Raw genomic sequence first — 19,090 nt, 5'->3', positions numbered from 1 at the left:
ACTGGCTCTGGAGAATTGGCGACATCTACTTGAAGGCACCCGATTACCAATACTCATATATACAGATCATAAAAATCTTCAGTATCTTCAGACTAACAAAACCCTCTCCCACCGGCAGGTACGATGGTCACTATTCTTTATAAGATTTAACTTCCTAGTGACCTACACACCTGCAGACAAGAATAAAAAAGCGGATGCGCTATCACGATTAACTGAAGATAATTGCTCCGAAATCCCTTCCGTTCCTATAATACCCTACAAGCGTATTATTGGGGTTGTCCGTTCCTTGAAGGAAGAGATTCTGCACAGTATAGGTTTGGATTCACCTCCACCACAACTAACTGCTGATGCAGAAGGCTTCCTCTACTACAACGACAAACTCTACATACCCCCTACTATGCGCACCAAGATCTTGGAATTGTCACATGATGTGCCTATGGCAGGACATATGGGTATGACAAAGACCCTTAATTTGCTTACCAGGCAGTTTTGGTGGCCTGATATGAAGACATCTATACAAAAATTTGTCTCTTCATGCAACGTCTGTGCCAGGTCCAAAATTGACACTACAAAACCATCCGGTCTACTATGCAGTCTACCAATACCCCAGACTCCATGGGAAGTTGTGTCCTTGGACTTTATAGTGAAACTACCACCTTCCAAAGGATTTAATACCATTTTAGTGTCAGTGGACCATCTGACAAAGATGGCACATTTCGTTGCTATTCGCAGACTACTTTCGTCCAAACAAACAGCGGAACTACTGATGAAACATGTCTTTAAGTTACATGGTATTCCAAAAACTCTTTTGTCTGACCGTGGATCACAATTCATCTCCAAGTTTTGGCAAGAACTATGCCACATACTACGAATTGAGAGAAAGCTCACTTCTCCCTACCATCCTCAGACCAACGGACAGACTGAAAGAGTCAACCAGTGCATCGAGCAATATTTACGTTGCTATACATCATACCTACAGGATGATTGGGTGGATCTCCTCCCTCTGGCAGAATTTGCCTACAACAACGCAACCCACAGTACGACCAAACAGAGTCCGTTCTACTTGAACTATGGGTTTCATCCCACTATTCTTCCACCACGCATCCTTCCATCAAGTAACCCAGTAGCCTCAGACTATCTTACCCAAATAAAAGACTCTCTGGGTTTACTTAATACTACCATCTCACACGCTCATAGTCAACAAAAAAAGTACTATGACCTTCGTAGAAGACCTTCTCCTCAGTATGCTATTGGGGACCTCGTTTGGCTATCAACAAAAAACTTAAGATTAAAGATCCCTAGCAAAAAGCTTGGGCCTCTATTCTTGGGACCCTTCCCAATCAGGAAACTTATTGGAAAAGCTGCAGTACAGCTCACATTACCAACAGACCTCAAGATACATCCCATCTTCCATGTGTCGCTACTGAAGCCCCATGTTCCTGACCAAGGAATAAGGCCTACCATCCCACCTCCACCTCCTGTACAAGTTGAAGGCGAAGAAGAATATGAGATAAAGGAGATTCTGGATTCTCGTATCCACAGAAGAAGACTCCAATATCTAGTACGATGGAAGAACTATGGGCCCCAAGACGACACCTGGCTGGATACCTCTGATATACATGCCCCTAGGCTGATTCGCAATTTTCACGCGAAATACCCGGAAAAACCAGTTCTAGAGGCCTTCCGGAGCCGGCCTTAAGGGGGGGGGGGGTACTGTAATGTTCTGGTACCTCTGGTACCCTTATTCCACTTTCCAATTCAGTGTATGCGTCCCACCATTCTCTTCTGGTAGGTGCGCATACACCTTTAAGACCGATGCTGTCATCACTGAGCGCCGCAGAGCGGCTATTTCAACCGCCGGCGTTTTCACTCACATGTTCGTTCAACCTGCCTTGAAGCTCATATGCTTACAAGCGTACCTCGCTGTCGGAACCTCGCTGCTGATCCCTGTATCCCGCTACCGGATCACTGGCTCATACCGAACCTCTCTACTACTGCTTGCTATTAGTGATAAGTACCCCGCAGGGGAATCCTCCATAACCTTCCTACTAAGCTTACACTATCTAGCTCTGCATATTAAGGACTGTAACTATCATCTGCACTGTTGTTTTAGATTGCTAGCTCTTGAGCCTACTAACATCTATCCTTGCACTGGGTTAGTCTCTCCTGTATGTCATCTGCTGTCCTACCACCTACTACCATACATGATTGCTAACCTATCTGCATCCTACCTGTTAACATCTATACTCTCATGAACATTTCTCTCAAGTGCTGTTCACCTATTTGTCACTGTTCATACCTGTCTCTTCAACTCATCACCACTATACTGCTATATACATCTATCACTCCAGGAACATCTTATTGAGTGTGTATATTTGTATGCTGAATCAGACAGACCACAGTGATGAGTCTTGGGAGTTGGAATTTGTATTTCAACGTATCTCTACATGACTACTGAGTGGAGTTTTTCTGCAGCTGCAAATCCATCTTGTTTCAGAAAACGCAGGAGCGTTACAGCTGTGCTCCATGAGCGCTTCAAGCCTCCCTTATAGATCACTCTACTGCAGGGTAATCTTCCCAGTCACAACTGCAGACTGACAGCGGTGAGAGGACGGTCTATGTGGACAGCTTTACCCCGGATGCCTGCATTCTCAGATGTGCTTCTTTAATCATCAACCATGTGAATTGCTAAGTGTTAAACCTTCATTAAATGTAATCATGTTGCTACACTTAGAGGCGCCTCTCTTTTCTTTTATACACTGTAGCTCCTGCTGGATTTTGCTTTGAATCCCCTTGTGAAGGCTGCCATTGGTGGACGGACATTTTATGGTTACACAACCTATCACATTGCTTTAATATTTTTATATGGACTATAAACTGAAGGACTTATGAATAAATGGTTGTGGAAAAAAATCCTCTGAGTTTCCATTATTTTTATGGGGAAATTTGCTTTGATATACGAGTACTTTGGATTACAAGCATGTTTCCGGAACGAGTTATGCTCGCAATCCAAGGTTTTACTGTATAAGGAAATTAAATAAGAGCATAAAATAACATCAATGTTGACATACACCTATGTTGTAAATATTCAATCAAAACAATTGATAAGACATGTATGTATGTATGTAGACAACAGGAATCATCAAATTGCTGAAGACAAAATACATGACAGACCAAATTACAAAATAATACAGAGTATAATCAGGGCAGAAACTATGAAAACCTAAACCGAAAGTGTTGCCTGCTGTTTAAAATATAGGGATTTTTGGAAGAACCCTAAGACATAGCAGGTCACAAATTATTTTATATGGCACTCTGAGTACACCAGACCTAAACATTAAAGAGCCACTATTCACAATTAAGTAGGAGCTGCATCTAACGGACAGCAAGTATAAGATTCTGCCTGCCACTTTCCATTGTTTGGCCAGCTTCTGTCAGACGAGCATGCTGGAAAACCAGCAGCCGACCAGGTCCCGATCAGGGCTCTCAGTGAATGGCTGAAAGCGCTGATCAGAGTGTTCTGGCGGGGGATCCGTCCCCCTGTTGGAACACAACAGCTCAGCGAGGGAGATCGATGTACCAACGTCAGATCGTCAGTACAATGGCTCTGACCATTTTTTTCCATTGCTATAAGGTAGGCACCCTATCTTGAATCCACACCTAAAGCCCTGTACTCATTGGCTGAATGCCAAGAGACATCAGCCAGTTAAAAAAAAAAAAACTCATAGTGTGTACCAGGCTTTAGCTATTAGCTGCTTTCAGTTTGTGGCATTTTGAATGGGCCTCCCTCCGCTCCAAAAACACGCCAAAGAAGCTCATGTACCAAATGTTGGCACTGCGTTTGGCATCGCACATTTTGCAGCAATTGTCGTACTTTTTGTGGTGCAACAATCACAGAAAAATTGCACAACACTTGGAGTGCCATTAAGAATGGCACCCCAAGTGCGTCCCACATTTTGCCACTATTCTGGAATCGTGGGAAGAATTGCACAATTCTGCCCGCGATTCTCATACACTCAAATGTGAAAGGGGCCTAATTGTAAATTCCAAAGAGCTGCCAGGTAGGAGAAAGACCAATATTACAACATTTGTACAGAGACTGAAGATGGAAACAAATGTGAAAAAACAAGGATTGCTTTCTAGAAGGTTCATGAAAGCCAAAAGGAATTTCAGCCTTCAGTATGTATGCTTTAAAATGTCCATCACTAATGAAATAGAGATAACGCAAAGATGGAAGGAACGCCCAGAACATCAATAGTCAAGACACTTTTCCTGAAACCAGCTACACAAAGTAGTTTTCCATGATGGAAGATGAACTTAGACTGGCATTGAGAGCCATAAAAAAGGCCATGGAAATATATAACATTGCATCAGAATTATTATGAGCAACTGAAAAAGAATTAAGGTGCTAATAACCTCATGACATCACGTCTGGAAGACCACAGACAACAGATTGGAAAAAAATCAGTTTACATTCCAATCCTGAATAAAGGAGCTACAAAGACTGCAAAAACTGATAACCAATTTCCTTTAAAATGACAGCAAAATTATGCTTAAGTCCTTCAACAAACACTAGAATCTTACATCAAACGATAATTATCTGATGTGCAAGCTTGATTTAGGAAAGGCAGATAAACTAAAAACTTTACTGCAGATGCACACTGCATATTTGAGAAAGCCGAAAAGTAAAAGAAATTAAAAAGAAATATGGATTTTTCTCAGGAAAATAGGTGTACCTGAACTTTTCACTGTTCTTATGAATAAATTCTACACTGATTAAGAAGCCACAATCATGGCAGAATCTGGAAACAAAGACAAGATTGGCAATGGAGTTAGTCAAGGCTGGTTGCGCTCACCATGCCATTTAACTTGTATGCTGAGCATTTACAGTGCCTTGAAAAAGTATTCATACCCCTTGACATTTTCCACATTTTGTCATGTTACAAACAAAAACGTAAATGTATTTTATTGGGATTTTATGTGATAGATCAACACAAAGTGGAACATAATTGTGAAGTGGAAGAAAAATAATAAATGGTTTTCAAAATTTATTATTAATAAATATCTGAAAAATGTGGCATGCATCTGCATTCAGTCCCCTTGAGTCAATACTTTGTGGAACCACCTTTCGCTGCAATTACATCTGCAAGTTTTTATGGGTATGTCTCTACCAGTTTTGCACACTTGTTTGCAAAATAGCTCAAGCTCTGTCAGATTGAATGAAGAGCATCTGTGAACAGCAATTTTCAAGTCTTGCCACAGATTCTCAATTGGATTTAGGTCTGGACATTGACTGGGCCATTCTAACACCTGAATATGCTTTAAACTAAACCATTCCATTGTAGCTTTGGCTGTATGTTTAGGGTCGTTGTCCTGCTGGAAGCTGAACCTTCGCCCAAGTCTCAAGTCGTTTGCAGACTCTAACAGGTTTTCTTCTAGGATTGCCCTGTATTTGGCTCCATCCATCTTCCCATCAACTCTGACCACCTTCCCTGTCCCTGCTGAAGAAAAGCATCCCCTCAACATATAGCTGCCGCCACCATGTTTCACGGTGTGGTTGGTGTGTTCAGGGTGATGTGCAATGTTAGTTTTCTGCCACACATAGCGTTTTGCTTTTAGGCCAAAAAATTCAATTTTGGTCTCATCTGACCAGAGCACCTTCTTCCACATGTTTGCTGTGTCCCTCGCATGGCTTCTCGCAAATGGGACTTCTTATGGCTTTCTTCTTTTCATTCTTCCATAAAGGCCAGATTTGTGAAGTGCACAACTAAAAGTTGTCCTGTGGACAAATCCTCCCACCTGAGCTGTGGATCTCTGCAGCTCCTCCAGCGTTACCATGGGCCTCTTGCCTGCTTCTCTGATTAATGTTCTCCTTGCCCGGCCTGTTAGTTTAGGTGGAAAGCCATGTCTTGGTAGGTTTGCAGTTGTGCCATACTCTTTCCATTTTCAGATGATTGATTGAACAGTGTTCAGTGAGATGTTCAAAGCTTGGGATATTTTTTTTTATAACCTAACCCTGCTTAAAACTTCTTCACAACTTTATCCCTGACCTGTCTGTTGTGTTCCTTGTCCTTCATGATGCTTTTTGCTCACTAAGGTTCTCTAACAAACTCCTGAGGGCTTCACAAAACAGTTGTGTTTATACTGAGAATAAATTACACACAGGTAGGCTCTATTTACAAATTAGGTGACTTCTGGAGGCAATTGGTTCCACTAGATTTTAGTTAGGGGTATCCGACTAAAGGGGGCTGAGTAAAAATGCATGCCACAATTTTCAGATATGTATTTGTAAAAAAAATTGAAATCCATTTATTATTTTCCTTTCACTTCACAATTATGTGCCACTTTGTGTTGGTCTATCACATAAAATCCCAATAAAATACATTTTTGGTTGTAACATGACAAAATGTGGAAAGTTTCAAGTGGTATAAATACCTTTTCAAGGCACTGTAATCAGAGAAGCAAAGCTGGAGGGATATGATGTTTTAAGATTTTTGGAAAAAAAATCAACAATCTTTGATTTGCTGATGACATGGACTTCAATAGCCTTGGAGAAAGGTAAAGAACAGAGTGAAAAGATAAGGCTTCCGCTAAATACCAACAAATCTAAGGTTATGAGAACAGGAAAGACAGCAAACTTTAATAAAGTAGCAAGACTTAATAGGTAAGACATAGAATTAGGAGAATCTGCCCCTTCGATTAATTATTAGCAACAAGGGATCCAAAAGTCATGTAATACGATTCAGACTGGTCCTTAGGCAGAAAGGATAAAGGGTTTCGAAATTATATTTGAAAGTACTAGTATTTTTATAAATACAAAGGTCAGAACTATTTGGGCTATGGTATTTTCAGTCATTTTTTATGAATGTGAAAGCTGGACAATGAGAAAGCAAGACAGGAAAAGTATAGATGACTTTAAACCTTGGGATTGGCAAATAATGTACATCATTTAAAACAAAAAAATAAATTCTTCAACAATTCAACCTCAACCTTTCACTAAAAGGCAAGATGACTAGACTAAAAGTGGTTCTAAAGGCTGAGGGTTTTTTTTTACCTTCATGCATTAAACCAGGTCACACGGTAAAAAAACCTCCAGTATGCAGCCCCCTCTAATACTTACCTGAGGCAAATCTCAATCCAGCGATGTACACGAAAGCAGAGGCTCTTTCGGCTCTCTCTCTCTCCTCATTTACTCTGACACAGCAGCGGGAGCCATAGGCTTATGGAGCGCGCGCATGCCCCCCATAGCAAATGACTTGCTATGGGGGCAATTAGCAGGGGGGAATAGCCAGGAGCACCGGCGGGGGACCCGAGAAAAGGAGAATAGTGGCTGCTCTGTGGAAAACCATTACACAGAGCAGGTAAGTATTACATGTTTGTTATTTTAAAAAAATAATAATAATTTTAGTATCACTTGAAGTTATCCTATTTTGCGCAACTTGTTTGAAAAGTTGAAAACAAAAAGAAAAACGGGAAAAAAAAGGGAAAACAAGAAGAGGATGACCAGCAATAGTATGAATATGCAGTTGCAAAGACTTATGGCCTAAATGACAAAGACGGATCATTCTGAAGAAACACTATCCGTGTGGTTGTAGGGAGTCAACATTGACGCCACTTCATACAATACCAGCAAGAGGAAGTAAACCCTCCTCTACAACTTGTACCTATAGGTAAGCCTATGATAAGGCTTACCTATAGGTACTGTAAATATCTCCTAAACATGTACCGTTTAGGAGATATTTACCTTAAATGCAGCCAGTGACATCACTGGTGCATGCGCTCTGAAGGAACGGCCGCTCGTGCCGTTCCTTCAGAGTCCCGTGCCGTGACTGTCGGCTCTCGCGCGCGTGTGCAGGAGTGACGTCACCGCGGCTCCGGCCAATCAGATGGCCGGATGCCGCGATCCCGGAAGAGGTGAGTGAGCGGCACGGCGGGGGCTCGTTCTAAGGTAAGTATTGCATAATGAGCTAGTATGCGATGCATACTAGCTCATTATGTCTTTCTCTTGCAGGGTGAAAAAAAAAAAATCCGAGTTTACAACCTCTTTAAATATTAACGTTATCTAGATATTATGTGAACTGGTTTTCAAAGCAATTTTGTTGACTTTTGAAAAATGAATAAATAACGCCTCCTGAGGCCCTGTTCACATTTGACAATTTGGGATTGTCGCGTGATAACTCTTGGCAAGCCACATCGCGCGAAGCTTGTCCCCCAAAAGAAGCTGTAGCTCCTTTTTGGGCAACAAGCTTCATGCAATGTGGTTTTTGCTGTGATCACTGTGCGATTTATCGCTCGACAATTGCAGCAAAACTGTACCTCAGTTGAGGTGTCATGTAAAATGAATGGCACCCAAACGTGCGTGGTGTATTTTGCCACTATTGCAGTGAGATTTGGAATTGCGGCGATTCAAGTATGCCTGTGTTCCCCACTGCACAAGGTTGCATCCACTCCATGTTGTTCTATCTACTGGCCCTACTTCATAGAGGACACAGTAGAAGATTGGGAGGTAAAGCACCTTTTCCTCATGAGGACAAGGGCCTCTTCCCCACAGCCCCTGTGGGGGTGTGACTTATCGGAATCTGGAACCCCACATCCCGGCCCCCCTCCCCCCAAGCAAATGAGTACATAGCACCCCAACTCATTTACAAAAAAATGACAACTGGAAAAAAACACACAACACAACAGAAAAGAAAATGTCCCCCCGATGTAGATCCATTGTCAATCATGTTATGCAGCGATGTATGGTAGGTCCACATCAATCACGATTAACTACCGCCACCGAAAAAAGGTATCCAACAACCAGTTGACAATAGAAGGGCACATGATAGGGCACTACTGTATCTACCCGTCTGGTTGGCAAAGTGCAGGAGCAGGGGGTTACTTAGCGTTTATTGGGATTTTGCCAATAGGAGCTTGATGTCATCCTCACCTAGGCACAGTGGGCGGAATCCAGGAGTAAAGCATATTTTCTAATGTTTTTCCCTACAGGGTTCTCCCTTTTTATTGATTGCAGTGTTTTGCAATAGGGGGGCACATAAAGGTTTTTCTTTGTTTTTAAAATGAGTACAGAAGGATCAGAACCTCTGTTATGTTGTTATTGATGACTTTGTTGCTATCAGCAAGATTTCCTGGATAACAAGATGTACAGAGACTAAATGTGGATTTAAATCTCTCAAATGGAGACTGACACAATAGGGAAGCGGGGAAAGGTTAGAGACTCGAGGTATTGTTTCTCTTGGCTTCTTGTCCTAGTGATAGCTGGACAAGATGTGAGCAAAAACATTTCCAATGGGTGGAACATACAGACATAATAATAAATAAAAAAACAATACGTTTCTAACCCCTCTATACTTTATCCAAAGCTAAAAAGAAAGTTTTGATTGTAGTCTAGGCTCCACCAATGTCACCTTCATAAATCCTTTACTACTTGGTGTACCACTGTCCTGGAACAAGCATGTACGTATCAGTTGATGGGACACATCATATGTACATGCTTGTTCTAGGACTAAGTTGCTGACTCACTAAATAGGTAGTATGCTGGAGTATGCATTCTTAAGAGCAAGTCAGCAGTGGATAATTCTCTATATTTATCTTGACGTGATCCTTTTAAGAGAATCACTGTTGAGACAGAATGGTACTTTTAACACATAACTGACAAGGTAGAAAGAATTTCCACAGATTTCAGTGGAACTGAACAATTATGAAAAACATTAAATGAGTACTGGCTTCTAGCAGCAATTAAAATGCAGCTGAGGCCTTAGCACAGTGGATGCTTCCATTTTATGATCTACAGAAATCTTGGTCTGCAGAGACACCTTTAAGGGACACAGTGTCTCATTTACTCATGTCACTTTTAAAAGCCTGATTACTAAAAAGAAAAAAAGAAAATCAGTAAAAAGGACATTACTTACAATTAATTGATGCCAGGTCTCCCTTCTGATGCCGTCATACAGTAACTAGAGAGACCTCCGCCAGCCACCACTAACATCCTGCAGAATCCTGCCAGTTCACAGCAGCTCCAGATACCCTGATCAGCTCTTTTGATAGCCAATACACCCTACAGCAGACATGAGCAAGGATCGACTTTCCTTGGCGACTGACTGTCTGAAAGAATTAGTCTGGACTGAACGGCAAGGTGGGGGGCCGAAGTCCACCACAAACGAGAAGCGGCTTATTGGCCTCAGAACCAACCTTGGAGCAGGTAAACTCACAGCTCCTTGCTGCTATCACATTGTGTAGCACATCACTAACCAGTAAAATGGAGGAAATTAAACAGATATCAGCTTTCTGAGACAGGACATGCAGACCATAAGGGAGAGAGTCACTAATACTATAGACTGTCCTCATTAGAAGATGACTTATCCCCACTCCCTACCAGAATCTTTGCAGCTGAAAAGCAAGTCTCCTTCTGGTACCAGAAGGCTGATGACTGAAAACAGGATGAGGAGTAATAATGTCAGAATAGTGGGATTACTGGAAAAATCCCTGTTCCCTGATGCTGCCTTTCTATCTGCCTATGCTGTGGAAAGGGCCCACAGAGTTCCAGCGAAACCCCCTTTACCAGGTGCCCCACCTAGACCCTGCTAGCTCGCTTACTGAATTGCTAAGATCGAGACTTGATTCTTCGCAAGGCCAGACAAACGGGTTCTATTCAGTATAGAAGTGCACGTGTCCCTTTTTCCTGATTTCTCAATTGAATTTACAGAAACATAGGGCTACCTTCACTGACATCAAGAAGAAATTGCAGGAACACAATACAGTCTACTCAATGGCTTACCCAGCATGGCTGAGAGTTATGGATAATGGTAGTTTTTTTTTTCACTAACCCTGAGTCTGCACAACAATGGTTTTGCACCAAAGAGCGCCCTAATTGATCACTAAAATAGAAGTGGCGGCAGCTACTTGGTCTCTGCTGGTCTCCTGGTTTTTTGACATGACTTGCAGATCTTTATGCCTCCTAATACTAAATGAGTCACACTGTTCCTCTTTTGTTTGAAATGTTAATGCTCACTCATAATACACCTGTAGAAACTCCGCCTAGCAAAAATCACTATGCTGGGGTCTTACCTTTCATTACTGAAAGTGCACCCCACTAGGATCCATATACAGAACACTTTATAATTCTCATCTACAAAGTCTATATTCAATGATTTCCCATCTCAAACATACGGATTTATGATGGTTCAGGTGTCTGTTCACATATGGTTAAGTGTTCGGCACTGTATATGGACTAAAAATGACTCATATGCTATTAATGCTAACCGATGTGCCCAGTTTTAAGTTTGAAGCTTAAAGGGCAGCTGTATCCACAGATTGCCTTCGCATATGCAGACGCTACATGCAGGAAATGCCCCATTGATTGTTCCTTACGTTTACCAGCAACTGTTTTTGTTCTTTGGAAATAGTTCTATTATTGGTCGGTGCAAATTGTTTATCATACGGTGGCTCATGACAATAATCTATATTTTCCTCCCTTGGGATCGGAAAGGGACCCTCATGCTTTGGTCCAGGATCCCTGGGGAAGACACCTGGTCCTTATGTCCCACGGATGCCTATAACATGTAACTTTATGTCTTGGAATGCATGGGGATTGGGCACCCCGCATAAAGGCTCCCAGGTGTTTGCATCGATATTGAGAGCTAAAGCTCAAATTATCTGCCTCCAGGAGACACATTTAGGGCGGGATACCCTGGAATATCTTCATAAACCATGGTTGCAGTGGTCCTCGCACTCATACCATACTACCTATTCTATAGGGGTCTCCCTTTTGGTGCACAGATCTAGCCCGTGGGAGTGCTGTCAGCTGAAGGTAGACCCTAATGGCTGGTATGTGTTTGTGTGGGCTCAGTTGTTCGCTATGCCAATCATTATTTTGGGGCTATACAACTCTCAACCAGCTACCCTACAAATTTTCAAAGAAGCCATAGCATTTGCAGCCTCATTCTCTGAGGCTGCAGTGCTATGCATGGATGATTTTAATCTTCTTATGGACCCTGTCGTAGACAGATTTGGTGAGTCTCCTTTAGCAGCACCTTATCGCCTCTCAGCTTTTGGGCTGTTGGTGACGGAATTTGGATCTATGGCTGGCAGGATCTATGGCGCATCTTTAATTCCCACGCTTGCGCCTACTCCTGGCCAATCCCTGATAGAGAATGTCTCTATAGAATTGACCTAGCCTTGGGCAACAATAGCATTATTTCTAAGGTATTATCTATCTCATATCTCCCGGTGTTTCAGACCATTCACCATTAGTGCTTACCCTTAAAGTGGGTACAACTGGGCTACACCAATCCTGGAAAGTCCACCCATTTTGGCTGTCCCTGATAGGGTCTAACGACCGGATACCAGACCAATTATCAGTCTTTCTGGAGGCCCATGGGTCCTGTAGAGAACACCCATTCTGGGACACCCTCAAAGCGTACCTACGTGGTGCCCTTAAGTCAAACATATCCTATATTAAAATATCTACTCGTCAAAATTATGAGGATCTGGAAAGGGCATGTAACAAGGCAGAGAAGGAGTTCCTGGAATCTCCCTCGATGTCCACAAGAGTGCGCTGGGAACTTACGTCAAGGGCGTATGCGGAGTGTATATCGGTAAATGCTAAATGGAAGACCTTTTATACGCAACAAAAGTATTTTGAACAAAGCAACCAGTCTAGTCACTTGCTTGCTCCCATGGCGATAGAAAAAACTGGTAATTTAATGATGACCAAGCTGAAGTGTACGAATGGTGCATATGTCAGCACTGCCGAGGAAATACTGGCGTGTTTCTATGTGTTTTATACCCAAATGTATGCTACCTCTCTTACCAACATTGATCAGGATATAGCAGAATATTTGCAAGATTTACAATTCCCATCTTTGACAGCAGACCAGATAACAATATTGGAAGCAGACTTTACTGAAAATGATGTCCATGAGGCTATTGCTTTTCTGGCTGCTGGCAAGGCATCAGGCCCAGACGGTCTTCCTTTAGAGGTTTACAGCCGCTATGTAGACATTGTGGTACCAATTTTGGTTCAGGTGTATTCCAGTGCCTTTTCGGGAGGGGAGACTGCCATTGCCAATGTATTCTGCCACAGTTGTACTTGTACCTAAACCAGACAAGGACTTAACTGACTGTGCATCTTATCGCCACATATCATTACTAAATATAGATTATAAAATACTTACAAAAATTTTGGCTAAACGTCTGAATTCACTGATCCTTAGCATCATTCATCCGGACCAAACCGGCTTTATGCTGGGGAAATCCACCTCCATTAATCTCCGTAGGACCCAAATCATTGCTCAACTTAAGCTAAAGCCTTTGATTCTATTGAGTGGCCATTATTACAAGCTGTTTTGTGAGCTTTCGGCTTTGGAAAGAAATTTTGTAAATGGATCACCATATTATAGGCCAACCCGACGTCATATCTTTCAGTTACCAGTCTATTGTCTCCCCCCCCATACAGCTACATAAGGGCACACTAGAGGACTGCCTTCTTTCCCCGCTCCTATTCGCGGTGGCAATTGAGGCCCTGGCAATCTGACTTCGGCAGTCTCCCTCTCTCACAGGTAATAAATTGGGCGAAAGGACTGATATAGTCGGGCTGTATGCAGATGATCTAATCCTTTTTTTGACAATGATGCTCAGACCTCCTTACAAGCGGCCAGGTGTATAATAGAATCTATTGGATCCTACTCAGGTCTCAAGATCAACTGGCACAAATCTGCAATAATGCCTTTAAATGCACATACTCTTCATTCTGGAATAACGCCGTGTGCTCTAAAGGTGGTCTCTTCTTTCAGATACCTAGGAATTATTATCACTGCAGTAGCTAATGAGGCTTTAAAAGCTAATCTAGATCCACTAAAGCAAACCAATTAAAGAAAGGTGACTATGTGGGCCAAGCTTCTGCTATCGGTAGCTGGTAGAATCAATCTACTAAAGATGATACTTTTGCCTAAATGTTTTTATATTACGTCGCATATGTCAGCCACGGTATCCATACCCTTCTTTAAAAAGCTAGATGCTTTTTTTACCACCTTCTTCTGGGGCAAGAATAGACATAAGATAAAACTATCAACCCTGCAATGACCAAAATCTGAAGCTGGCATGGCGCTCCCTAACTTATGCCTGTATTATCTTGCTGGCCGACTTAGACACCTAACAGACTGGGTAGTTCTCGTCAAGCCAGATGGTAGAATCCCATCTAGCACACATACTAAAGGTTAAAAACCTTTTTATAGCCTCGGAGACGCCTGTAATACTCCCCTCTTTGAGAACCATACCAATACTGACCCTGGCCCGTACAGTGTGGTGAGAGGCTAAAAGAATTGATACATTTACAAATTATAATGACGATATCCTATTGTGGAGAAATCCAATGTTCCCACATTTAGGACAATACTCAGACTACCGCTTTTGGGAAAGCAAAGGAGTATTAACTCCAGCTGCAGTATATGAAAATAATGTTCTATGTTCATTTGCAGGATTACAGGGTAAAATTGAATTAGAACGTACAGCCTTTTATAGATATCTGCAACTTCACAATGCACTGTTTGCACAATTTGGAGCATCGGGTAGTAGGTTCTCTAAATACCATATGATAGGGATTTTAAAGTCACAAGGTCCTAAGGGTCTGATCTCAGACATCTATTCCTACCTGGTACATGCTACATTGACGGCTAACCCGCTAGTGGTCAGGGATAAGTGGCAGGTGCTTATTCCTAACTTTTCAGGGAGGAAGTGTGCTCTTCCACTTGTTTGTGTCGCCCATATGTATATGTTCCATCAATCTTACCTAACAACAATTAGACTGCACGCTATGCATTGTATACCCTCACCAAATTGTGCGAGATGCACAATTTACCCTAGAGCTGACTTTATTCCTGTAATATCGCAGTGCCCAATTATTGCTAGGTTCTGGAAAAATGTGGTGGAGCTCTTATCTACAGTACTGTCTACACAAATACCCCTAGCACCAGAGGTATGTCTCCTGGGTATCCCTGATGAGGACACCTGGCCCCAATACGTGAGAACGCTATTAAGAGAAACACTTTTTTGGCTAGGATATCCATAGCTTTTAAATAGATTCAGCCCACCCCTCCTTCAGTACACCAATGGACTCAAAGGAAGTTGGTGTTCGAACATAGGGGATGTCCAAAAATACAACAAAATTTGGGACATATGGACCTCTTTAACTCTTAACTATTTAGTTTTATGTGTTACAATTCAATACATGATGTCATGTTAGTTCCAACTAGAGCTACTATATGTCATGCATACAATCATTGCTAACATTTATTGTTGCACCTGACCTGTTTTAGGTTTGACTGATCTCTATGGTTTTGAAACACAATGTTTGTACTACTTTGCTTTATTATTGACTACCTTGTATTGATATTGATACATTATTTGATCTTGTATACTGCATTTTTTCTTTTTTGCAATAAAAAGAGTTTAAAAAAAAAGAATACCTGCTTGCCTCCACATTTAATGAGTAGCCACAGACCAGTGCACCAGTCTTAGGGATCCAAATGAAACTTGCAGTGCTGTTCTTAACTGAGACAAAGAACTATCTCCCCTTCAGTTGCAGTGCGGGGAGCTGGCGTCAGTGCACCATTCAGAGGTGTAAGAGCATTATCAAAGAAAAGAAAGGGCTCCGCTCACCAACCCAGTGCATTAGTATGTAGATGAATGTGATCTCAACCAGCGTCACTCCAGCCACATCCCCCTGACATGTTTCCCCCCACTTACCAACAAAGTACGTAGTATGTAGATGAATGTGGCCTCGACCAGCGTCACTCCAGCCACATCCCCCTGACACGTTTCCCCCCACTTACCAACAAAGTACGTTAGTATGTAGATGAATGTGGCCTTGACCAGCGTCACTCCAGCCACACCCGCCTGACATGTTTCCCCCCCACTTACCAACTCAGTACATTAGTATGTAGATGAATATGGCCTTGATCAGTGTCACTCCAGCCATGTCTCTGACATGTTTCGGCCCACTCACTGGAGTTTGACCAAGAGGTGAGTGGGCCGAAACATATCAGGGGGACGTGGTTGGAGCAACACTGGCTGAGGCCACATTGGTCTACATACTAATGCACTGGGTTGGTGAGCGGTGCACTTTCTTCTCTTTAATAATGCACCACTCCTCCTTTACTTCGAATCCTGCACCACCATATTCAAATAGCCATCACTGGTGGGCAGCTTTCTTAACATGTCCACTGATGATACCACATGGTTTCTCACATGCATTGTACGAGATCTGCTGTGGTTTATCATTATTCAAAACCACACCACCCCAGATCTTGTATGGCACATGCACTGCACAAAATCTGGCACATGTACCAAACGTGATCTGGGGCGACTTGTTACTGAACCATAAAAAAGATGCCCCAGATCGAATATGATGCATGCCTGAAATCAGGCAAGATCTCCCTGGAAGGCATTGGTGACATTTATGGATGGACATGCAGTGCTGTATGCACCATGTAGTTTTGTGTTTGGGGGTAAAGTTACAATTAAACTAGAAATTAAGCTAGAAAATACTGCCTTTATTAGGTAATTCATTGCAAATGTTTGGGCTGTAGATAGGGATTTCTAGGCCATAAGGTCACTTGCAAATACCAGACCTGCAGTATGGGCATCTTAATCACAACCCAAATGTGAAAACCTATATTATATATAATATGTCCGACAGTTATGTAATAAAAGAAAAAAAAGCACCTACTTCTTCTGTGCTATAGGGTTATCATCATATGAATTTTTTCTAAATACATGAATAAATAGTATTATAAAATAAACATCATCTCCCGTTCCATTACTTGAAATCCCCCAATAAACATGTTCCTTCTATTATATGTATATTTATAATTGTGTACTGGATTTGATTTCTATCTAGATAAGACCTGCCCATCTGCTGCACTCAGGCCTCCATTCATTCGGAGAGATGCCGCTGCCTGTGATTGGCTGATAGCTTCCGCACAACCTGAGAGAGGGAAACACTCCAGACAGTTTTACAAATATATGAAGAAATGAAGAAGCTCTGCTGTCCCCCCTACAGTTCATTAATAAAATGCAATATTTTACCACGAGCCAAATATCCAACGAAAATAAAACAGAGGAAACCACCTGGTGTAATTTTATATAACACACAATGAGATACATACAAATACAGCGTATATGAATACGGAGGGAAATCTTTCTGATGAGCAAACATAAACCTTCCATTTACCACAATACCTACTTTGAGATCTCTCCATAGCCTCCTATGCTACATGCATACAATGCCCTGCAATACGGAAAGGCTGTCTATTGTCAGTAATCCGCTGCCTGTCATCAATCCTATTTTTATGTAAAGTGTATGATGCACGGGAAGGGCACACAGACACGTATTATAGAAAATTAGCTCTCACTAAATAAATTGATTGGAATTATTACCTATACGTTTCCCCATCATATGTTTTGTGCTGTAAGATCATTATGTTTTATGACACCTATGTGTCATTGCTACATGATTCAGTTGTATACATATGTATTCCATAGCCTCCATGTAGATTACATCACAGTCTACAGATGCTGCACAACTCTATGTACCACCATCAAACAGAACAAAGCAATTTCAATCTTCTGATGAGCGTATAAGGCAATCACATCTAACAGGAATGGATTATGCATTATAGTCTGTATTGTCTATAAAGAACAGGATGTAAGCAGCAGATCCCCGCTTACAATGACTAGAGAAGCACAATGAAGCACAGATGAAAATGTCATCTCAAACCGAAGGAGAAATAAAAAAATAAGGGAATAATCCTTTTTCTAAACGACACTAACCTACAAATTCCTCTTCATCGTCGTCTTCTTCGTCGCCATTCTCGCTGTCAGTTTGCATGGGCTCGTCGGCGAAGTTGACCCCTTTGGAGTGTCTGAAAGGTAAGTCCATGCCATGACTTAGGGTGGCCCCCTGGCTCTGTGACTCTTTCAGCTGGGTGAAATACTGCAGGGCGAATTCCAACAAGTCTTCAGGCTGCTTCCTCAGCACCTCCACTGTAAAGCTCTGCAGCAGCTCCGTCAGCCCCTCTGGGATTTCTATACTCATTCCTGGGGCCAATGGTCAAATTAGGGATTTAGGCAACAAGTACAAAAAAAAATAAATAAAAAATAATTAAAAAAAAAAAGGGGGGGAGGGGGGGGGACGTATAAAGATCTAAACAAATGAGAATAGGAAGGTGGAGGTATGTGTTTATTTATAGCAATCTGCAATCTGTAGACAATGCAGCCACATCCAGATTGTCCAGGTAAGGATTGGAGAAATGAACAGTCACATAGGGGGTGAAGAGGAGAGGAGACAACACAGGGGACAATGGCAAATGATCAGAAAAAGGTTCAATACTAAGGTGGGCTCATTATTTCTAATGGGCTGCTCCTTCAATGGGAGAATGACTGATTGCAAGAGACATACAGATACAAGTGTGTATGGTTGACATGCAGGTGAATGAGGGACAATAGACAGGAAGCTGCAGTGCTGCTCAGTCCATGGTGCATGCCAGGTTAGTGGATCCAGACGGCTTCTCTGCAGGAGGGAAGACAATCCCGAGGATTTAATAGTCCTGCTTCATAGAGGAGACACAGCAGTGCCCTGCCAGGAGAAGGAGGGGGAGGAGGAGGAGACACTAATCCAGGACTCCTCACAAGCTCAGCTCTCCCTTTAATGACATCAATGATGCAGAATACCTTCCCACGCCGCAGCTTCTCCTACTCCCCGTCACAGGAAATCTACAACTACTAAACCAAACTACACTCTAATACACCCGGCTCTGCTCTATCATCTGCATGGCATAGACAGTCCTCTGCACAAAGCGCACATGTGACCGCTGGAAACCATGACAACCACCTATCTATGTGTGATTGCGTCTACACAGCTGCCACAACGCGGGGCACTGCTGCCAATGCAAAGGGGGTCATTACTGGGTGCTATGGAAGCACGCAGCCCCGGCATCCCTACAGAGGTGTCCTCCTTTCCTGGCCTGCCACTAGGGGGGGACAGAGCTGTCATGTGCGCCCTGCTGGACAGCTCAGATACCTGCACACATCC

General features: G+C 42.4%; 1 protein-coding gene across 1 annotated transcript in view; it reads right to left on the bottom strand.

The window, feature by feature from the left end:
• PRKAR2B (protein kinase cAMP-dependent type II regulatory subunit beta) overlaps positions 1-18,143 on the bottom strand; it is a 288,149-nt gene extending 270,006 nt beyond the window's left edge. Inside the window, exon 1 of the mRNA XM_082254393.1 lies at positions 17,830-18,143. Within this exon, the coding sequence (XP_082110519.1) occupies positions 17,830-18,094 (265 nt within the window). The 5' untranslated portion in view covers positions 18,095-18,143. The remainder of the gene's footprint in view (positions 1-17,829) is intronic.
• Between the last annotated feature and the right edge of the window lie 947 nt (positions 18,144-19,090).

This window comes from Pelophylax lessonae, assembly GCF_965119305.1.
Source record: "Pelophylax lessonae genome assembly, chromosome: 4".
NCBI classification, from domain to species: Eukaryota; Metazoa; Chordata; class Amphibia; order Anura; family Ranidae; genus Pelophylax; species Pelophylax lessonae.
The sequence above is the reverse complement of the archived record's forward strand: the minus strand, read 5'-3'. Positions and strand labels throughout refer to the sequence as shown.